Source organism: Argiope bruennichi, chromosome X2 (assembly GCF_947563725.1).
Source record: "Argiope bruennichi chromosome X2, qqArgBrue1.1, whole genome shotgun sequence".
NCBI classification, from domain to species: Eukaryota; Metazoa; Arthropoda; class Arachnida; order Araneae; family Araneidae; genus Argiope; species Argiope bruennichi.
Window position 1 is genome coordinate 52,300,584 of NC_079163.1, and position 25,013 is coordinate 52,325,596.

Sequence of the window (25,013 nt, forward strand, 5' to 3'; positions counted from 1 at the left end):
AAGCTGATTCAACTAAATATCGGTGTTATATTTAGGTCTCGGTCATGCAAAATCTGATTAGAGATAGGAAACGAACTTCCCGCTAATGCTATGCATGTCCGTTATGAAGTGTCATACCACAAAGCTAACAATAAATTTTCCGATTATTTTGCAGTGCTTTGACTCCACGGGATTTATGTGCAATTTTATGTTTAGGATCTTTAGAGGCTGATTGTACCTAATCAAAAAATAAAAAATATTAATATGTAGTTTTAAATAGAGATAGGCAGGGAGCTTTCCGCTAAATCTATGCATGTCCGTAAGAATAGAAAATGGCATTTCTCTTAGGAAGTGTCATACTTCGAAGATGACAGTAAATTTTCCGTTTATTTTGCAATACTTTGACTCCACTGGAATGACGGACAATTTTACTTTTAGGATCTTTTGAGGCTGATTGCACCCGATTAAAAATAAAAAAAATATTAATGTGTAGTTCAAATCTGCTGAATTATTACTTTAATCTGTTTTGCTTAGAAAGTCCAAATAAAGATGAATTATCTGTTCATATATGTTATATATTATACCATTTCACTGAATTTTCAGTTAAATTTCCAATTGTTTTATTCCAACTTTCTTTTGGGTTGATTTTGATTGATTTGAAATTTTCTGTGAAGAACTTTCTATAATTCTCAGATTCAGATAATTTTTCGCTTTCTTTGTTTATTTTGTTCTGATTGTCTTTTAAAAACAAACCTTCATTATCTGATCGTTCCTTTTATTGTCTATTCTTACCCATGTTGATCTTGTGGTATTGACTAATGATGAAGAGAAACAAAACCATCGCAATTTTTTGTGTGTGTGAGTCATTTTCTAATTAAACTGTGAAAAGCTAATCCTGTGTAGATATTCATTGTTGCTTGATTAGACCTAAATTTTACTTCTAATGTATTACTACTGAATGCGTTAATACATTGATTTGACTGACTTGTTTTGTTGTAAATGTTTTAAAAGAAGGTCTTAGATTTCTAAGTGGAAAAGTTTAGAGGTGAATTAATTTTGGGGTATACTTCAGTAGTTAGGAATAAATAAAAAAATTCACTCCTGTTTCTGAGAAAAAAGTGGCATGTTTTTGTTTGTTTTTTCTATTAAAAAAAACTATAATTCATCGGAAATACTCAGTACTTCCCTAAACTTATAATTCATGCAACATAAGGCAAACTATTTTCCAATTGAATCAATTTCAAAATTTGGCATCATTTTGAAATATATTCAGGCCGAATTTTCGTAGGAGTTTATATTTATTCAGACAAATATTTCACCCTAATTCATAATAAAATATCAATGCTTTTATCGTACATTTAGTATATGAAAATATGCAATTCCCATAAATATTTGTTGCATTTAAAATACGAAATTCTTTTACGACTCTTACTTGAATAAATTTCTATACCTGACATATAGAATAAATTAAAACTTTCTGGCAGAAATATAGCTATTTATAAAATTTATTACAGAAAGATGCAGAATTCTGCATGTATTTTTTCTTTAGTTTTGTTTTGTTTTTGTGGTAAACTTTACTTTTATTTTAACAAAAACTATATCCTTGGACAAAGGTCGCGGTGTTCCAGTGGCAATCTCAGCTTCGAGATCAAAAGCTTGCAATTTGGAGATTAGATTCAGCAAAAGGTTCGCTTTATTTACAAGATTGGTGCACGTGGACAGTCAAACATCATCATTAAGATATGAAATGAAAATTTGGTGGAGGTAATACCTGATCAAGTGTCGTCCTTGTCATCTAACTCCGGTTCAATATTACGAGGGCTGTCGAAATGTAACCTCCATGTTGCCTCAAACTGGAGTGTTTTATTTAATTAAACTAATTATAGAATAATAAAATTTAAAAATAAGATGTTGATTTCTAGTAAGAGAAGACTATAATTCTGTATGTTTTATTTCCTTTTCCTTAATTGTGAATTTTTCATATTTCAAATAATTGGGTGAAAAATATTTTCATGGTCATGCCATGACCATTTGAAATAGACATTACAAATATTGGTCTTGCTTTGACTAACGCCAAAGCAAAAAAGACCTAACAGGCATTCTCAATGTTTGAGAATGTTTTAGAAGTAATATATATTGCATCTAATTTATTCATTTAACAAATTTTCAAAATTAATTACAAATGGTTTTACCAGATTATTTTCAATGTAGCCGAAAGAAAACAGATGGAAAAAAGGAAATTGAATAAAACTTCATTTACACATTGAATAATTGGGCTCTTCAAAGGATTTACCATATTAAAAATTGAACTTAAAATTCTTTTTTTTTTTTTTTTTTTTTTTTTTAAGATACGCCAGCATTATTCGCTAAGCACAATTTATTTATCAAAATATTAGCGACCATATTGGGACAAGATATTTTGAAATTTAGATTATGGAATAATATAAAAATTTTCTTTGTTGATAAAAGTTAGTTGCAAATTTTCGTGCACTATTATTGCATGAATTTCCAGCAAATGCAACAAAAAATTTTGCTGCAAAGTTGATCTATTTTTCCACCGTTTAAATTTACGATATGAAATGACATACGTTAATTATTTATTCCTATAGAGGCTGACGCAATTGGAGATAGAACACTTTTATAAAGGAAGTAATCAACACAAACCTAATTAAATTTGATATCCATACACCACTCATTAGGGAAATGAACTTATGAAATATATATATATATATATATATACTCTAAGCTCACCACTTGGTAATAATGGCACGATGACTGATGTAGTCTAGATGATAAGGCCAAATGGCCAAGAATTCAGCAATGAATTAATAAAAGATTTTGGAATGTAATAAGCCCAATAATTTCCTTGCAGTTTCTGAAACACTGATTAACAAGCAAGTCCATACTTTCTGAAAATGCGAATTCATTATTTATGCCATAGTATAAAATATATAAAAAACAGCATTATTAGTAATATAAACAGCTTCTCGAAGCGAATTATTCCCACTTATTAGGCATTTGTTCATAAATATTTTATTACAATGGTTTAACTAAAGTAACAGTATATCAGCTCAATCATTTAGAAATCTAAGTGTTTCCTGTTGTCAATTTTTGGAAATACTTTTATTCCTTGGTCAGATTTTCAGCATGATTTGTTGGTGATTTCAAATAGAGCCTTGTCTAATCATTGTTTGAAATATAACTTGAATCAGTATATAAGCTTTAGAGATCATAATTTATTTAAAGATAGGAATGATTTTTCAAATATAACCAATTTCGCCAATTAGCCTCTTATTATTGTCTAAACAATGTCCCAAGTCAGCTTTTTTTTTTTTTTTTTTTTTTTTTGATATTTCAACCTTCTATTAACAATTTTGAGAATAACTATAAAATAGGGTAGAATATAGATACTATATAAAAATGCTGTAAAATTCATTTGTATGTTTAGATGATAAGTTTGAATTCCGATGTCCTGCCTCAATATCGTCAAGAAGCTCCCAAAACCCCTCCTCATATTCTACTACACTATTGCGCCTTCAAAGCCATCTGGGATTGGGTGATCCTCTGCCTCACTTTCTACACAGCCATCATGGTCCCTTACAATGTGGCCTTCAAAAACAAGACCTCGGAGGACGTGTCTCTGCTGGTTCTAGACAGCATCGTCGACGTCATCTTCTTCATTGACATAGTCCTCAACTTCCATACGACGTTTGTGGGGCCCGGAGGAGAAGTGGTTTCGGACCCCAAGGTCATCCGCATGAATTATATGCGAAGCTGGTTCATCATCGACCTCCTCTCGTGTCTGCCTTATGACGTGTTCAATGCCTTCGACCACGACGATGACGTAAGTATAAAATTGTCATTTTTTTAGAGATACTATATTTTATTTTATATCCCCATTAAGCATGTATGATAAATAAATAACACGTTTGTGCACTGGAACAATTCCTAACCATGTTGGCTCAAGTCACACCCAGACATTGAGGTAAATCAACACTTTTGAGTTAAATAACACAAAAGAGATACTTAGTTTTACTTCAATAAGATTTATAAATCCGCCGAATTTGATTAACTGACATAAATAGCCATAAAAAATATTATCTTTTTTAAGTCATTATTCTTCTTATGTCATACAGAACTTTGCACATAATTGCTACTAATAAATTTCATAAAAACAGTTTCTAAAATTTCACTTTTAATAGTGTACTAAAAATCATATATATATAATATTTAACAATTTAGTTTTTTTTTTTTTAATAAATTATTATTGGAAATTGGGGAATCTTAAAACCAGTTTGTTTTTTCTCGAAAGTACTACTAGATGGTGTCACATGTACAGAATCAAAATTGCAATTAAAAGCATATTAATTGATAATTTCGAAAATATTGAAATTTTCATTTGTTTGTTTTTAAAAGTATAGTCCATCAGGAAATGAGCAAAACGTCGATTCCATCTTTATAGACATGGAACAAGTCTAGAGAAATAAAAATATGTAAAAAGTAATTACTCGTACTCGATAGTGACTCTAGAACTCCGTCTAAAATGGAACTTTAGTTGTTGGCTCATTTTCTTTATAAGTTGTAATAATGAAATATATGGGCAATTCATTGTCGGATTTTTTTTATTCTCGCCAAAGGATCAATTTAAATTAAGGACGATTATAAATAAGATTCACTTTATTTTCACAAAAGTTAATAGAATTCGCGAGCTTCAAAGCACAAAAAAAACTACTATGCGGCTAAACACGAGTAGTGAGAAATAGCAGTAGTAATATCACACAATGAAGGTTTATATATAGAAGATCTATTAGTTCATTGCACTTGAGTAGATTAATGGCACAATCATTGTACAATAAAGAGCGAATCTACAGCTAGTATATAATCACATCATTTACGAGAATAAGCTTTAAAAGTAAAAGCTTAATCTCTTTAACAATATAATTATTAGCATAATACTCCCTCGTAAATCTTAGTAATATGGCTCTTTAAGTCTATTAACTAAATTTCTTTTTTCGGAAAATTTAAGTCTGAAGTACATCGCAGTTCAAGTAGTACTTCAACTTAGGACAAAAGATGAATACTAAATAGTGTTTATGGAAACTATTTTGAAACATTAAGCACTAGATATTATCCCTCAGAGAAAACTCAAAACTCGCACTATGGTTAATAATAAATCAAACTTTAGAGTTATTAATTGGAACACAATTAGTTGCCAACAAACCTTATATAAATTACCATTGAATTTAATAAAATGTCAAACTTCAGGGCACTTATTATTATTTTTTTATTTAAAATTCACTGAAGAAGGATGAAACACTATTTCACATATAAGATCTTTTAAAAATATCAAATGGCAATTTTAACACTGATAAGTACGAAAAGCTATGCATGATACAGGAGGAAAGTAAATGTAAACTTTTAAAATATTATTTGGACTTAAAAAGTTGTTTAGCTAACCCATGCATTAGAAGTTCTTTCGTAAATTAACTATAGCTAACCATTGTGAATACTAAATGCTTATTTAAGATTGTAATAACAGCAAACACTAACAAAAACCCCTACACTGATAAAAATTAATTTAGTGATTTAATTACCTTGAATAAGCAAAAATGAAAGTGCGTGATATGAATTTCAATACTAAATTGTACTGATTCATAAACAGTTGTTAAGCTTTAAGTAAAACAAGAACAACTTTTATAATGCATGGAAAAGAAATATACATATTTTCAGAGGGAAATATATTATTTTTAGTAAAATATACTGAACGGGAACAGTTAAAATTTTGTTGAAAATTGGAATTGCTCTTTACGGTGAAATCCTGACAGCATAAAATTATTTCTTTATTGTACACTCGATATTTGCACTACCTTCTCAAGAATAAAATCATGCTCGCCTAAGTTAATTTAAACTTTTTTTGAGAAATCTGAAATGAGCATTTCATTTACAAAGCAAAGGAGGAGAGCACCTGTAAAATTTTGGTGACCGCTTCGGTTTGTCAAGAGAAAAATTAATTGTATAGCTTTAATTATGCTTTTTTGTTATAGGAATTTATAAATAGGCGAGACTAAATTTCAACTTTAAAAATAAATAAAACATTTCGTTTTTCAAGAAAAAGAATATTTTGTAACTTATGTATTGTGTTTTCTGTTACCTTAAACAAAATGAAATATGAGCTTTAAAGTTAAGATATTTTGGGGCATTTTCCTTTTTTAACAAATTTAAAAATCATATAGCAACAAATGCATTATATTGAAAGTTTATATTGTTAAACTTATGAACACGATCGTTTTAACCTTTAGGTGTGTTGCAAATTTAAAATAATAATTGCCTTTTTATAAGCATTTTTGAAAATATAGAGCAGCTTATATACAAAAAACTAAATTTTTTTCTCTGTCATTCAAGAAATTCTTGTGATTATTAAGTGTTAATTTTTTTTTCTTTTTCTTATATACAGTTTTAATTCTCTATATTAACTGCCACTCCTATTAATTTCCTTTTGTTTAATTCTTATTTATTCGTAGATATCTTACTTATTCCGTATCATGTAATAAAAGACATGCAATTTCTCAATTACATTCTACAGTAAATATTTTTAAAGGGTAATTCTTAACTAAAATGTCGTACAAATTACGGACCTTTTAAGTATATAGTTGTTTTATAGAGAACAATATGATCTCCTTAAGACAGATTAAGGAGTATTAAATTCAAAACTACTTTTCAAGACAGTTAAATAAAACTTTTCTAATGCTTCTAATTTTTATATGCATAATCTTCAAAGATCTGAATCATTATTTTCCTGTTTTTGATGAATAAAGCTTAATGAAATATACTTTTCCATAACATGAATTTTTAGTTCTGAATAAAATAAAACAGAAACAAATCTATACGTAGAATATTTGACTATTGTGAAAGTCTGCGTCTTTGTTGAATATTGAACTTAAAATAGCACTGCACGCAAAAGTTATGCAAACAATATACAATATGCACACTATAATACAAAATTGAAAAGTTTGCATTCAGCATACTTGTTATCCACAGATATAATATTTATAAAGATAGAATAATGAATATAATCCTTGAAATAATATAATAAATAATAATAATTGAGTGATATAGAAATATAATATAATAATATAAAAATTTAAATATAATAACAGATATAATCCTTTAAAGGTCGTGTCCGTGCATCATATGGGCATGTAATCATCGCTTTATTTTACATATAAGCCAAAATTAAGTCATTCCAGGATATTATAATTTGACACCAAAATTACACATGATCCACTAACACCTCAGTTATTCTGTGGATTCTTAAATGAATCAATCAGACAGAATATTTTTGAAACAGAAGTTATCACTTCATTAGATAGAAGAAAGAACAAAACAGTTCAGAGGATAATATGTAAAAACATGTTCAAATTTTTTATTTAAACTTTATGTGTTCAGATTTTTATTTTATAATTAACCATAAATACAACATATTGTAAAATTTTTGCTTTTATTAATATAATGCTTATGGTAAATATTTCTTTTTCAGCAAGGTATAGGTAGCTTATTTAGTGCTCTAAAAGTGGTTCGACTCTTGCGATTAGGTCGCGTAGTGAGAAAATTGGACAGGTACCTAGAATATGGAGCTGCTATGCTAATCCTACTCCTCTGTTTCTACATGCTAGTAGCTCATTGGCTTGCCTGCATCTGGTACAGCATAGGCAGAAGTGATGCAGAAAACGGCTTTGTGCATAGCTGGCTTTGGAAACTGTCTAACACAACTGGAAAACACTTTTATTTCAAACCCAGTTCTAATCCCGAATCCAACGCAACTCATGAGCTGTATAAAGGACCACCAAGAGGTACAATGTACGTCACGGCCTTGTATTACACCATGACTTGCATGACCAGCGTAGGATTTGGCAATGTTGCTGCCGAAACAGATAATGAAAAAGCCTTTACGATATGCATGATGATCATCGGAGGTAAGTTCTGAAAATATTGTTATATTATTGTACACGAATCACTCGTTAAATTTTGCACCTAATAACTTACAGCAGTTTGCGATTTCAAAGAATCTTTAAGATGATTATTAGATAATCAACAACTTCACTGATTTTTAAAACGCCATTCTCAGATAAATTCTATCCGGATAGAATTTCTTTAGTCATAAACTTCTTTTGAAAGTTCCTAATCTCGAATGGTTCTGAATATCAAGATGAAGATTCGAAATTCTCCACTCAAAAAATTAAAAGATATTGTAGGCCACCTTCAAACATGCTATATGCTGTAACAAGAAAGTTATCCGTAGACACATGCAATAGGTCTTTTATTTTTCATAAAACAACTTTTAAATGTCATTTTAATCAGTATTTTCAATAAATATCAATAAACAAAAATACGTATTAAGTATGCATTCCAAAGTTACTTTTTTGGGTGAGAAACAAAAGTTAGAGCGAACCTCATAGTTTTGAACTATTGTCAAAGGATAAGAATGATATTTGAGTCGCTATTCCACCTTCAAATCTTCCACACGCCATCAAAGAAAACTACAGCAGATATCAGATGTGCATCACATCTAAATACTTGACGAATCTTTTGTAATCTCTGATCTCAAATTCGTTATCCTCTTATACAGAAATTGAGACATTTCTAGAAAATTGAAATGCTGGTTTACAAACTATCTCATTGCTGCCTAGTGGAAAATACCAAACTAAAATATAATTAAAACTCGACATTTTACACAACTTTCAGATGGATATGCTATAAATTAAGAGCAAGGTTTGCATACAAATAATATGTGATAATATATACGCTCCATTTAGGAACAAAAAATGTTCAAAATTGCATCCATTAGCAATAGGATATACATTTGAGCATCGATGGAAGAATTTGGCAATAATTTCAAAGATTCCACGAATTTCTAACATATATACAGTCGCGACTGATATTTAAGTGGCGAAGTAACGAGGTAATCAAATGTTCAATGTCCCATAAATGAAGGTGTTCAGATGTCATATTTAGAAATAATTGAGGTTATATAAATCGGGTGACTCGGGTGGTCAATGGACTGAGCTATCATAGTCAATGATCACACCTCGAAAGTGTAGTATTCATTTAAGTGATTTCACATATCAAAGCTAAAATGCGTGATCTCATCAAGCTCAATCGGCATTCCAGTTTGGACGACAAGTGGTATATCTTGAAGCAATTTTGATGAATACCTGTTTCAGAAAAATACAGTATGTTTCATCAATTCATGATGATAATAAACATGCACAAAGCAGTTGTATTTATTTCTTGTATTGTAACTTAACATACAATGTATGTCTATACATTTAATTACAGAAGAAAAATGTTTCAATGTGCTTTAATACCACTTATGTATTTTATATGCTTTGCAACCATTTATATTTTTTATTTGCTTCACCACCACTTATGTGTTTTATGTGCTTCACTTCACTTATATTTTTTATGTGCTTCACTTCACTTATATTTTTTATATGCTTTCCCACCATTTATATGCTTTATGTGCTTTGCCAACACTTCTTGTGAATTCTGAAATCCGGTGGGGTTAAATTACAATGTACATATATGTCTAATCAAGGTATGAAGCCTGTGTTATGAAAATTTTAAGAAATGAGAAAAAACCAAGTGAAAATCAATGTGTATTGAGAACTTTCAATACAAAAGATTTTCGAAATGTCCACCATTCGAACAAATGATATGGGGAAGTCAGGAATTGTTCGCAATTGTTTTCTACAAAACATCTCTTCCAATTTCCTTGACTTCAGTTTCAATTGCTACTCTCAAGTCGTCCAGTGTTGAGGGCCGTGTGAAATATACTGTGTTTTTCAGACGTCCCCATAAAAGAAAATCCCATGTGTTAAGATCCGGGGAGTAAGGTGGGCACTCTATATCATTGTCTATTTTCGTAATGAAATCCAACCCGATCAGTCTATGGTGAAAATATTCCGAATTGCAGAACGTTGGTGATTGCACTTCATGATAAGTCCGCACCATGAAAATAAAATGCTCAATCGAATATTTGCTCATTTCAAAACCACAACGATTAAGTACAGTACACAATTTCTTAGAGCGAACGCGCGACTAATTCTTATCAAACCTGTTTTCTAGTCAGATATGCCGCCGAGGGAATTTGCAAATTCACTTGCCGAAGCGCTTTTCCTGTCATTGGTTGCCACAAATTTGCCTAGAGAAGCTTCCATGTTGTTCAATCGTCGCATATATCGGAATTCGGAATACATACTGTCGGATTCGTAATTAGCGTTCTTCGTGTAATTAGACTATAACGCTATATTCGGGGACCATGCATGTTGTATATCAAAATACTCGTCTTGACGTGTTCTGTCTGAATCCTTAAAAGTTAGACGGTGCATACCTTATGGGACACCTTGTATGTATGTAGACAAGAACAAAGATCAAATAAATGACAAATTTTACAAATTTATTTTGCAAAAACTAAAAATTCATAATTTTTTTATAGACTTCGTTTTTTATTATTGCTTTCTTTTTTGATGGCAAAGAAGTTATTAAATTTTGTTTGACAGAAGAAAATATTTTTTTAAATCGTTTAAAAGATAACGTATTTAAAATTTTAAAACTTTTATTTTACTACCACTCCTTTGAAAGGACTCTTTTAACATCAATTTCAATGTTTAGAAATTTTTTTTCTAATTTACTGATCCAGGTAATCTCACAAATGCTGGATGGGTTTAATATCTGGCGGCTACTATAAAATTTTGAGCAGCTTCCATGCATTTTAAAGCAGCCATTTGAATATAATTCTAGCAGCTTTCGAGAGGATAATTATCTTGTTGAAATATTAATGATTTTTCAAGCTCTAATTTATAAGCATTATGATGGGCATTATCTTTCATCTTTTCAAATAACAATATTTATTGATTATCTTTTCATTTATACATAAATCGCTTACTTCTGAAGCAGTCAGGGTACCCCTAAACAAGAATAATAGATCCATTCCTCTAACAGTCTCATTGATATACATTTTTTAGGTCTCTAATACGATTTTGTCCAAATTTTTTTGTGCTAATCTAAATAATGGATTTGCTCTCATCCGGCATAATCAATCGCAGAATTACGAAACTGTGATTCTTTTTTTCAGGCTCTTTTACAAAATGAAGTCTTCAAATTGATTTTCTTTACATATTTCGATCAACCATGGCACCCTGCTTTTTGTAAGACACAAGACATTATCTCAGAAATGCATATTTTTCTAAATTTCTTTCCTTTATCAAGCATTAATTTTGGTGCACTAATCTTAGAATTTTCTTTTGCTATTTCATCCACCTTTCTCGGTCCGCGAATATGGACTGTCGGCCTCTTCTGGGATTGCTTTGATCACTCCTCTCAGTATATTTAATGAAATTTTTCCTTAGAAATTTTAATGATATTTTTTCTCTACTCAGGACTTATTCCAACGATTTTAGCAATTTGCCATTGAAATTCTTCTTCGTTTGAAGTTTTATAAATCTTTCAGGTTCTAAAACGTTTTCTTCCATTTAGTGTCATTTATCTATTATTGAAAATTTTAATACCCAGTTTACGAAAATTAAGATAGAATTTTCAACTCTTATAAAATACAAGAAAATACAAAATTTATCATATTTAACTTTTTCAGAAGCTTATGGTATAATAAGCTCCCGGAATACATTCAGTTTTTTGTGACGTTAAATTTTACTGGTATAATAGAAATATAAGTTGAATGATTTTAATCGGAATGATGATATTTTTAATTTTTCAAACAAAGTAATACAAATATCTCCATAAAGTAGTTTTACCTTTTATTTATTTGAAATATTAGAATTCGTCGCATTAGGTAAATAGAGCATATTTAATTTCGTGACATCCGTTTCTTTCTTTGTGCCCATTTTAAGCCAACTATATTATTGCCATTATATTATTCAAATTCTCGCTGCCTGTATTAATAGAATTGGAATGTACAATAAAGCTACTTAGAAAGATGAAGATTCGTGGTATGTAAAAAAAATCAGAGAGTCATAAAAAAAACAAAAAAAAACTTACATTCAATTGAATTGGTAGACTGGACAGTGTTATCATGTTATACTTACAGCTTTCTTTTATCTCTCATCTTTCATTGAACTGGAACTTTATTTTGCCAATGACGTAAGCACATAAATAGATGGTCTTCACAGCAGTCTCATGAACATAGGCTAATTCTGCAAGATCAGCTTCTGCTGAAAGTCCACTGTTTATGCAGTCCTGGTCTACGTTCATCTGTCCTGAATAAAATGTTCATTTGGCTTGGTAGTATATAGAGAAGAGTATATTGTCTCCTCTAATAACCATTATTCAAAGTAGAAAGGTTTATCATGAACAGCAGAGTCCCATCGAATAAATTTGAGATATTAATTTATCAAACTCATTTTCAAATTTCTTGTGGAGGCCACAGAAGGGAAACTTCATCTAGCGTTCATTCAGAAAGATAATTTGAAACCTATCTGTAGCCTATTCAGATTAAAGATTAATTTATGGGCCATGGTGGCTTGGTTTCAGATTCTCGGATTCAAGGATGATGGATCGCAAGTCGGAAATCTAATTTCCATAGATATCTGCTTCACGTTAACTCTATCGTGTGTAAAATGTCCGCGCATTAACTCAGAGCTGAAACTTGAAGAGGGAGATGCAAGCTCAAGTGTCCTCTTTATCAGAATATGTTTCAAAATTATGAAATCTATTCCCACATAGTCTTCATATAGCTTCAAAATTAGGTATAACGCGAAAATTAGAAAGTCGTAACTCACGGTTTTAAGGAAATTCGAATCTTTAAGGCATATTATTGCAGGAAAGGTATTTTGTGACTTCCAGGATTCTTACAGAATGAAATAAGATTTTAAGAAGAATAAGATTAATATGATAAGTATAAAATTGGAATTATTCATTAAATTGGATTCAAAATAAAACATTTATATAACCTTTCGGAAAGTCTATATTAAAGAAAGACAACTTCAGAATAATGACTTCTTATCCACAGAAGACAACTAGTGCTTCGTTATTTCTTAGTTATAAAATTAAACACTTAGTGTTTTAATTCGTAAAAAGATTCTGTGTTACATCATTAAATTAGCTGGAATATGATTAAGGATTGACATTGACATATTTGATTGATAATTGACATATTTGAAAATAATCTAACATTGAGCACTGGTAATTAATATTTTTTGTTATAAAATGCCCCCCATGTAACGGAAATTGATATCGTGTACTTTTTCTGCATCAAACTCTAAGACGCAATCGCAATCCAATACCTATTACTTCATTCACCAATGGAAAGATTGCTTGATACTTGCTTGCTTGATACCTTCTTGTTTGATACCTATTGTTCGATGCCTTTGCATGCAGACATTTTTTTGAATATAATTAATGAATGATTTAGCAATCCACGCAGAATTTGGTCAAGAATATTTTAGCAGCGCTACGCCACTCGTATTTAGGCATATAAGATATTAAAACATAATTTGTAATACAACTGGTCATTTCCCCAATTCTTGGGGCACATGTATGCTTAATCATATATTGGAAAAGATTGCTTATTTTTCTCAGTGTTTACAATCATCTATCTTCAAAAATCCTTAAAAAAGTTCTATTTAGTTTACTTCAATATTTAACAGTATTATTTCTCATACATTTTGTAAGAATATTTAAGTTCATTCAAATAATGACAATTGTGATTGTTATTATTTGAATGAACTTAAATATTCTTACAAAATAGAATCTATATTTGATTTACACACGCCTACTAACTTCATGAAAGCATTTGAGATTATTGCTTGCGTGCATAGTTTCAACATCAGAAACGTTAGGAATTTAATTTGGCTTAGAAATTTTGATAACTAATTTGACTACCTGAATTAGCTTTTACTTATACATATTTCGAAAGTACTGTAGTTATGAATTATGAATACTGAAAAAAGACACTTAGGTGCCTAATATTTCTGTTGAAGTTAAGTTATTGATTCTTTGCAGAAAAGTCAATAATTAACTATTAGCTACCTGTGAAATGCGGTTCGAGTCAATTATCCGGTCCAGTTATAATCTATTATATTTCTAGATATAATTCCTGATTGGATAAATGAAATCTCAATGGTTGTGTGGTTATGGCAGTGTCAGAGAATTTGGGTTCGCAATCATATTTGAATCTTAGTGTGAATCTAATGTATAATAAACCTCCTCAAGTTTGTGTAACATGGAAGATTAGTAATCGAAATTTCGTTTCAGATTTCGTCCACGTCATTTAACTAGGGATTGAAAATTATTGATAAGAAATGCTGGTGTAGATCAGAGTGTTTTAGATTTTTTTTCCAACTTATTACCCTATTTTATATTGAAAACACTACTCACGAACCATAATAACCAGTACATAATGTGTATTATATGCGTAAAAACATAAACACTTATAGATAAATAAGTCAAAACTAATTTTGTATTATTAATTACAGCAGTTAAGAATTTACAATTTCTTACCGTTTATCAAAGCAAAGGAAAACTTAGTGATGAAAAGAATAGAGATATATCTTTTAATAAGAAATCAAATTTGAATCGAATATTTGACATAGTAAAATTCGTTTGTTTGAGATACCAACCACAATGTCTAGATATGGTTACATATGCTTATTACCATTAATGTTATTGCTGGTTATTATTATGTTTTACGTATATTTTGACTAACATATCATCATGGAATCAATCCTGCTTGTTATTTATCAATGGACATAAGATTCAAGTTTTGATAAAATGTTTTAAGTCAATGGCGTTTTTGAAACTGTATTCTTTTATTAACATTAATAGTATCAAGTAATTTGCATTATATCATTTCATTGAAATTTGTAAATTAATTAATATATTTTATTAATAGGATATTAAATAATACTATAATATTCAATGACTCCTTCATTGTTCATCATCAAAAATAATTAAATGCTAAAAATAATAACTCTAATTATAATTTATGTAATAATCTAATTATCAGCAAATTCCACTCCCTTCCAAATTTCAAAATAAAGTTATATTTGAATAAAACTATTTATGGAGCCGATGAAATTTTGTTTCACAACATTATTTTGTTTCTTCTCAAATAGGGAAATGTTAAAAATGAAATCAGCAAAAATATCGATTCTTAATGGTATTACATTTTATCTAAAAGTATTTTCCATAAATTTAAACAACTTTAAAACATTCTGAGAGAATGAATTTGTTGACTACAATTAATAACACAAAAAAATGACTTTTTTTCAAGTGAAAATGATCAATTTTCTTATACTTACGGAAAAAAGTCGGCCCAAATTATAACAATTCATATAAATAATTCAATAAGTTTTTTTTTTTTTTTTTTTTTTTTTACTTTTGTGTTTACTTGTATTTCTTTTTTTATCTTTTCTGCAGCGCTTTTATACGCGACCATTTTTGGGCATGTGACAACCATCATCCAACAAATGACGTCTGTGACAGCAAGGTACCATGAAATGTTAAACAATGTGCGGGAGTTCATGAAGCTCCATGAAGTTCCGAAAGCTTTAAGCGAACGAGTCATGGACTATGTAGTATCTACTTGGGCCATGAGTAAAGGAATCGACACCAAAAAGGTAATGTTACTATCTACATAATGCTGAAAATGTTGTTTTAATATTTTTATAGTGAATTAGTTTTACTATATAAAAGTAACAAATAGCAATTTATCAATCAAAATGAAGATAATAGTGGAAATATATTAAGAGCTTGAAGATTTTTCACAATCAATATGAATAAATTTGTTAAATATTGCCAAACACATAGATGTGCTAAAGATACATGAATTAATAAATACTTCACAATCTGCATCGATAATAGCATCGAATTTCATTGCTCGGATTAATAAATACGAATGTCAAATAATTATAAATATTTTAAGTAATAATATTTATAAAATATAAATATTTTAAGTACTCGAATTGATGGCCGTTATTGACGAGACGTTGCTGACATCTCTGAATAATGAAACTTAAAGCGTCATTAAGCATTTCATTTGGTACATTGTCTGTTAATAGTTACTTTTATTTCGTTAATGGCAACTATTTTCTAGCCATAAATTTATATTTTAGATAATCTTGCAAAAAAGAAATATATCGACTTACGAATATACGACTTACTTATTACTTATTGTAAGAAATGAGGGGAACTTAACCTCTTCGCATACAATGATGAGTCTGACACATTCATCCAATTGCTGAATTTTTTATATTTAAATATGCAATTAAGAGAAAGTATTAAGTAATTAAAAACTAAAAAATCGCTTGAAAACCCTTTCTTTATGTTAATACAGGGATTGAAATAACAATAAATGTCTCAAATGGGATATGTCATCTAATTAATTCAGTAATTTGTAGGTCAAGAGGTTAAAGGTATTTCTCCTGAATAATCATGTTGGTAGATCCTTAGGTCACCATGATAATTAATTCATTTCTCTTATAAAATTTCGTTTCATGTCAATAATGGCTTATCTAATAATTACTCAAAATCTGTATATATTTTTAGGATACTCTGTATACAAAATGGAAAGCATACGAATTGTGAAGCCATTATTTTAGAACGATTATAGCTTACCTCTTGAGCTATAAATTTATTTAATATCCTAATTAGATGACGCATCCTATTTTGTCTATTTATTGTTATTTCAATCCTTTTAATAAAAGAAAGAGCGCTTGAGATATTGATGAAATTTATTTTAAATCACTTGATACTTAAACTTAATTGAAGATTTAAATACTAAAAATTCAATAATTCGATGCACGTGTTAGACACGTCATTATAGCGCAAAAGTTTGTTATGAAAATGGTGTCTATGCATTCAAAATTCGAGTTGAATTACTCTGTGACCATTCGTAGCGCCTCTAGTGGTAAAATTTGGAACTTAGCGAACTCATCTTGGAAATTTTTGGAGATATGAGGAAAGGACATTTAAAAAATTATTCAGCATTGTCACTTTATTAGGAAATGCTACCCTATTTGTATTCTTAGCCTAAACTGAAACCGAAATGAAGATGTTTAAAATTCTGCTATTTTTCTGCTTATTGCAATACTGATTTCAGTACAGAAAAACGAATAGTTTGAGAAAAAAACATAGAAACTGTAATAGAATAATATGATTAAGATAAGAGAAGCAAAACTTTATTATTTGTATCCATATTTTTCACTGTAAGCTGTGAATCGTATTTGGATTCTGGACTGTGTTTACGAGTTACCCTTCCCATGTTTGTGGAATGTCTAACATTTGAACAAGCACTCAGAGTTCTAATTTTAACAACTGAGTTATATACACTTGTATTTGTATAGCTCTAAATTCCCACAATTTTGCATTTGAAATTATTTGGTAATATAGCCACTAAAATGTTTGTCTTTAATTCTTTCCAGCTAGAGCATTTACTGCTTTTCGCCCATTTCACTGTCAATTTAAGCTATTGATGCATACAGAACTACGTTCATTTCCTACTAAGTCGTTGTCGCTGAACAACTTTTTGATTGACTGAAATATTAATCGATACTTTGTGAATCATTAAAATTATACGAAACCGTTCATTATCGCATGTGTATGGAAAGAATATATTTTTGCATCCAAAAAATAAATACTATCTAATAATTTTTTGATACCTGAATTTTATTTAATTTTTAAGTTTTTTATGGCATAGTTTTTTTTTATTCCATTTATAATTATATATAGTTTTAAAGCAATTGCAAATATTAATTTTATGAAAATTGAATCTTTTGGAGACATCTTGAACGCATGAAACAAACGGCAATAAATACTAAATAAACAAAATTGGTCCTTTTCTTGTTACAAAATGTGTTGTTCCTTTTGCATTAAATATAAATAGAAATAATTCGGTCGGTTAATATTGAATAGTTATAATCATTGATATTATTTGTTACGAAGAAAAAAAATCCCGTTTTTAATTCACTACACATATTCTGTAAGTGACATTTTATAAGCCTACGAGTGAAAATTCTAACTGGCTTAAGAATAGAGGCTGTCCATCAGATTTAAAAGTAACGACTATTAAAAAAATATGATGACATTGGAAAAAAATTTTTAAGCTTTTATTTGATATTTTTGTCAACCGCTGAGATATTTTATATGTTCTTGCATTACAACAGAGTAGAAAATAATATTTGATCAAAGAAATGCATGATCAGTATCAATACGAATGCTAAATAAAAAGCTGTTGACAGTTTGAAATTTGTGAATGTGCCACTAAAGACATCGGTTTAGAAGCAATGCAAAAAATTTAACGGAAAAACTACTAATATGAAAGAGCTGGAATTTTTATGCTCACATAAAATAGCTTTGTCCATTGATTTACACTCAAATAAAGATGTATTACCATTTTAAAAAAATTTAACCCTAATTTTTAAAAATTATATTGTATTATATGAAGGGTTTACTGCAAAAAGGATGTCGCTCCAACTTAAGGGAATTTGGAGTTACATGCACTATCATGTGGTTCTTAAAAAAAAACCTTGTTCGTTTGGTGCCAGAAAGATGTAGCTCCAATCGTTAGTTCTCGCGTTACTTAAAAGAGGGAGCTGTTTGTCTCATTAGTTTGTTGCAATATAGAGAGCTCCTGGGGCTACCGCCATTTCCTCCCATCAATCGTGCCTTCGAAAACATTGAAAAACGTATAAGAAAAGTAGGAGTTTTTCCACCATGTGAGATTATTAGTATCATGGAGAAGACAATTGAAAGTTTGTTCTTACTATCGTTATCTAAGGAATTATTTTCAACTTCGTTAACCTATTAAAAGGTTTCTTCCTGAAAACTTCTTACATCATTTCTTATAGTAACAAAAGTATTTTATAACAAAATATAGAGTTTTTGTTTATGAAAAATCACAAATTAATACAGGACACGTATTATGTAGAGATTATGTATTATGTTATGTATGTTATATACAGGACACATATTATGTTTTGGAACAAGCCAGTAAGAATATTCAACATCCAAAACATTACTCCGTTAATGTTAAACAAGACTCAGCCATCTTACTCTCACTCCCTTCCACTTAAGAGCGCAAAATATAAGGATGTAATGGAATTAGCTCGCAACTACGTCCCAGAAAATGATATGTAGTTCTGCGATGGCCTACAATCAACAGTAGTTGAGCTCAACGTTATGGGGGGGGGGGGTGAGGAATAATGGGAATATATTTTTTGTTTTGTTTTGTTTTTAAAGCCAAGTTGTATGTATATTTTGTTAGTGTACTTTAAATAAAATAATATTATAGTAAAATGCATTTTTATTGTAAAATATTTTTATTGAGGTAGACAGAATATCTATTTGGTTGCTTTGGTTGCAAGAAAGAAATAGCTCCAACATTACAATATGTGTCACGTGATCTGGAAAATATATTTTTGAGCGAAAATACTGCCTTTCTGCAAAGTTGAATAATTGGAGCTACCTTTTTTTTTACAGCAAACCCTTCATAAGTTAAAAATAACTTATAACTTATTTCAGATTAGCTTACATTGATAATTATATCATTTTTCAAGATATGAATAAGAGTCCAAATTTTTATTTTAAATTTAGAGGTTCAAAATTATGTTAGCTCATAATTTCGAAACAAATAGATCTAGAACAAGGCAATTTTAATATTTGAAGTAGGTTAAAAATTCGGTGAGAAAAATGGGAGTTGTATTGGAAATTTTTGAAGTTTGATATTATTGCAATTTATTTACCTCCTCTTAGGAAATTTTTAATTAAAAAAGTTTAAGAGTACATTAATTCCTTTCGAATGGCGCTTTTTTTATGATTCTATTATGAAAATGCCAAAATAAATCTGTGTTGCTGCCTTTTTTTCCGCGATTGTATATTTACTTTCCTATGCATAGATACACTTTTACAAAAACAATGAAATTCAAAAATGTTAAGTTATTTTCATACTATCTTTCCCATTTGATTTTATTTATTTATTTTTATAAAACGAAAAATTTATTCAAAACAGTAAGGCCACTAATTCAGTGAGATAAGTATTTATTTAAAAGATATTTTTACATGAATTTTTAAATAAAATTAAGACGAAAAATTTTCATACTTTCATTTAATTTTGCAGAATATGTACCGACTGCAACCGGAAGATTTAATTATAGATAAATATATATTAGTAATTCTAGTATTTAAAATATTTAAACTTTACTTCGAAAAATATTGTTTTGGAATATTATTTGTTACATAATAACAAAGTTTTTGCTTTGGTACTAAAACATATTACATGGAGACATAATCTTTTATATGCTTCAAACTATGAATGAAATGTTCGTTGAATTAATTGAAATATTACGTACACCACTATAGCAAATATAAAATATTATTTCTGAAGAATTCAATTCTTTTATTTAATTAAATGGTGTGAAATCCTACTGGAGTCTTAATACTAGCGAAAACTAATTACTTATTACTGTAAATATAAAGATTTACAAATCTTTAAAAATATTGAGAAAAATAGGTGAATTAACGTTTTGAAACCAAAGATTATTAAACAAGAAGCTCCGATTCATGAACTTACAATTTTGTTTGCTGTATTCTTCATCTTGTCTCAATGTTTTTTTAATGTATTGATGCCTCTGGAACTACAATTTTAAAGTTTTGAAATACAATTTTATAAATTCAAATCCAAACTGAAGAAAAACTATCGAGTATATGAGAGATATAGTACATTTTCAACTTAATAGAATCTTTTGATTCGATTCACCCATCATCAATTGACCACTTTAAAAAACACTGAATCAAAAATATTCGGGGATATTTTTTTTTCAGTTTGAGAGCCAAGCATACTTATACTGAAAAGTATCAGCTTGAAAAAAGGGAGATTTCATAAGTTGGAATGAATAAGTAAAAATGAACCCCCCTTCTCTCTCGTTTACTAAGTAATAGTTAGCTTTATTATGAAGCAGACAACAATAAAGCAATAGATGGCTGATAGACCGGAAGATTTTCGAATATCCTTATACGTTTCGTATGAGAATTATGGTATCTTTTTCTTTAATTAAAGAATCTGTTTTCAGAATCAAATTTTTATATGTTCAATAAATGTTCTGCATTCTTTAAGTTTAAATGGATCATTAAAAATAGCTACTCTTTTGAAAACACATATTTACCTTCTTACACAACTATTTGAGAAAAAGTTCAAACTATTAACTGTTTTAAAACTAAATTATGAAAATATATTTTTCAAACATGTTGATTTCGATTTCTTTAACTGCCTCCTTTTTCAAGATTTAATATATAAACTCTTTAGAAAAATTGTTCACAGTACTACACATTCCCTTTTCATTCATTTAGGCAAATAGCATTCATACATGATCCCAAAAATAAATCATAATGCTTTATTTATTAATTCAAAATATATATTAATACATTTAAACTGTTAATTATTTCATTAATTATGACTATTATGCGTATTTGTTTCTAATTTAATAATAATGAGTATAATGTACTTTGGTTCCAGGTATAAAATAATTCTCAAAGATATATCAAAGGATATTTGCATTTGTTTAAGAATTAGCAATGCTTTTTTTAGGGTTATATTTTTACAGATATTTATTTACAACCGAAAAGATAAGCTGTCCTAGATACATGTTTGTTTCTATATCAATGATAAGCTTAATATATCTTTCTTCTAAATGTTGCATTTTTCCCAAAAGATTTATCAGATTTAATACGTATTTGTTGAAAAGTTATTAACGCTTTCTTAAAGTATCGTATAGGTTTTAAGATAATTGTCCTCAAAAGTACAATGACACATATATGCATTTGTTGACAAATTAATCGCATTTTTTTAAATGAATCTATCTTTTAGGTGTTGAGTTATTGTCCGAAAGATATGACTGCAGATATCTGTGTCCATCTGAACCGCAAAGTGTTTAACGAGCACCCTGCTTTCCGCCTCGCCAGCGATGGATGTCTTCGAGCACTGGCAATGTACTTCACAATGGATCACAGCGCTCCTGGGGATTTACTGTACCACACCGGAGAGAGTATTGACACTCTTTGCTTTGTTGTGAGTGGATCTCTGGAGGTTATTCAAGATGATGAAGTAGTTGCTATCCTCGGTAAACTTATCACTAATTATTATATAATTTTTAATTGTATTGATGAAATTTGCGTATTTCAACGTATTAATTAAATTAAACTTTGCTCCTTTAGCCGTTAGTTGCAATCTCGTGTAAACAGAAACTTTCAAATGGTTTCTTTTGAGATTTCCAGCAGTTGTAATAAAAGAAAATCCCCTGGGTATTAAAAGGTTTATTAAAATTTATTGTAAAACAATTCGAAATTCAATTTATTTTTCATTACTAATGCCTTTTTCATTAATTAATGACTTTATTATCATAATTATATCTAACTGAAATCACAGTAATTTTTTCCTGATAAAAATGAAGTTGTAATTTTTTGCTCTACCCAAAGAGGGTCGGTAGTATAAAACGCTTTAAGAAAACACTGTTACAAGTCAAGTTGTTTCTGAGATTTATCATTATCCACATAAGTGGAAACGAAACTTGCTTTATGTTTTATATTTTTCAAACATCGAAATGAAATATAAAAATAATAATTGTAATTATTGCTTAATATATGATTTGTTATTGCATGATTTTATAAAAAAAAATACCTCTTATTAAATTTCCAAATACTGCTATAATTAAAGTAACAATTAAAAATAAATTCACCATGAAAATTTTTTAAGTAGAATAAGCGTATTCAATAAGAAGTTTACAGCTCATACTACTAATATTAAATGGATTAAATAAAATTCGATATTCAAAAAGACGCCGTAGTATACATGTCGTGATCCTTAAAGCTGTTTTAATATTTCATCTAACATCAAGTTAGTTGCTTGGTTTGATTAAATACAGTTTGATGGCGCAATAACCAGTTTTGAAAATACTAAGTCAAACATATAGTGAAGTTTAAACCTTTATTTTAAAATTTCAGTTAAGATATTTAGTAACATCTTTATGACTATTACTTTATATTTTAATTTGATAGCGTTGTAAAACTGATCATTTGTTTATAGACACTTTCATTGTCGTTTGAGTTTATACAGAATTTTTGTTCTTTTTGTCACTGCTTTTTTTACCTTTTATGTAATTAAGTACTGATGTAACGTTTTGTCTGTATTTTTTTTTCTTTTGTAATTTGATTTTTGTAGTACTATTTCCTACTGACTGAATCAATGTTTTGCAAGATTCTAGATAGATTGTGTTGATGCAGGCAATTAAATAAATAAGTCATCGACTTGTAAAGTACAAGTGTAGTAAAAAATAGACTTAAAACATGTCCTGAAATTAAGATCAAACAGTAAAAACTAATAATTTTTTAAAGCAAAAAGATGGGATAGTAGAACTTCTTGAAATATGTCTCCAAACGTGATACAAGAAGACTGAAATTAGAGAATGCAAAGGAGACTAAAAATTGAATATTCTATTAAAATGTCGAGAACCTACTTTGGACATTAGTATATTGTACCAAATGAGCAAATTCCCTTAATAATAAATGCTTGTATGAATTGTATTCCCACCCGAATGAAAAGGCAGATTACTTGCACGAAGTTCATTATATCAAGCCTTTTTTTTCTATAAAATATTACAAATTATTCTTTGACCTATTAATATTCTTACTCTAATTTTAGATAAAACTTTTCATATACATTATAATTATAATTTTAATTCCTTCTTTAGTAAATATATCAGATAAGCATCTTTGGTGTAATTTAATTGCTTTTACATGTGTGAAAAATTTTCTGTATGTCCAACGAGTATTTAAGTACAACATTTTGAAATTCAGAATTTGTCATCTATTTTTGGAAATAAATTGTTTAGTTCTTAATAAGGCCAGTACAAGAATTTTTCAGAGAAAATGTTCGATACATTTCTTATTTTAAAATGTGTTGGAATCTATTCGTCAATATCCACTTCAGAACTCCTTTAGCACTTCTCCAGAATGACTTTTAAATTCCTTTCCACAATTCTACTTTATTGTAATGACGCAGAAGAAGTTATTGCAAAGAATACTTTAAGGAGCAGAATCCCTGGTATCTCAAACATGAAATACTGTATTTTAAATGGAATACGAGATAAATGCTGCTATGACAGTGCTTTCATCGAATGTGTTGATCATAGCAATTTTCCTACTTTATGTGTCATTTCCTCTTATGATAAATGAAATCATTTTTCTAAGGCAATGAATCGAATATGAATCCTGTGAAATGTTTGCTATTTTCTTCCCTAATTCTTCCATCTGGTATAATTTCCTGACAAAATCACAACATTCACTAAATAAGCATACATAAGAATTCTGAACTGTCTCTGAATATGATTCCAAAAGATAATTACATTAATTCTTATAATATTCACAGACACATTTAGAAAAATTTATATGAATCAAAATATAATGACCATATCTCATAATATTCACAGACACATTTAGATAAATTTATATGAATCAAAATATAATGACCATATCTTACAATATTCACAGACACATTTAGATAAATTTATATGAATCAAAATATAATGACCATATCTTATAATATTCACAGACACATTTAGATAAATTTATATGAATCAAAATATAATGACCATATCAAAAAACCCTCTATTTAATAAATTTCTAAATATATGCTCACCTTTTATTTTCTTTAAATCAAAAATGTATAAATTTCCTTCTTACAATCATATATTAATTTTGTTTCCCTTTCTGAACGTTTTAGGAAAAGGCGATGTATTTGGTGATGCCTTTTGGAAAGAACCATCCATTGGCCAATCATGTGCCAATGTCAGAGCTCTAACTTATTGTGATCTTCATGCCATCAAACGTGACAGACTTCTTGAAGTGCTTAATTTTTATCATGCTTTTGCTAATTCTTTTGCGAGAAACCTCGTATTAACATATAATCTTCGACATAGGGTAAGAAATTCATTTTTCTTGTAAAATTCCACATTTTCAAATGCACTTTCTGT

The 25,013-nt window shown here is 29.0% G+C and overlaps 1 protein-coding gene across 1 annotated transcript in view; it reads left to right on the forward strand.

The window, feature by feature from the left end:
* LOC129959777 (potassium voltage-gated channel protein eag-like) overlaps window positions 1-25,013 on the forward strand; it is a 47,528-nt gene that overhangs the window by 17,715 nt on the left and 4,800 nt on the right. The window contains exons 6-10 of the mRNA XM_056072670.1: window positions 3,428-3,823; window positions 7,517-7,952; window positions 15,412-15,611; window positions 21,854-22,106; window positions 24,764-24,960. Of these exons, the coding sequence (XP_055928645.1) occupies window positions 3,428-3,823; window positions 7,517-7,952; window positions 15,412-15,611; window positions 21,854-22,106; window positions 24,764-24,960 (1,482 nt within the window). The remainder of the gene's footprint in view (window positions 1-3,427; window positions 3,824-7,516; window positions 7,953-15,411; window positions 15,612-21,853; window positions 22,107-24,763; window positions 24,961-25,013) is intronic.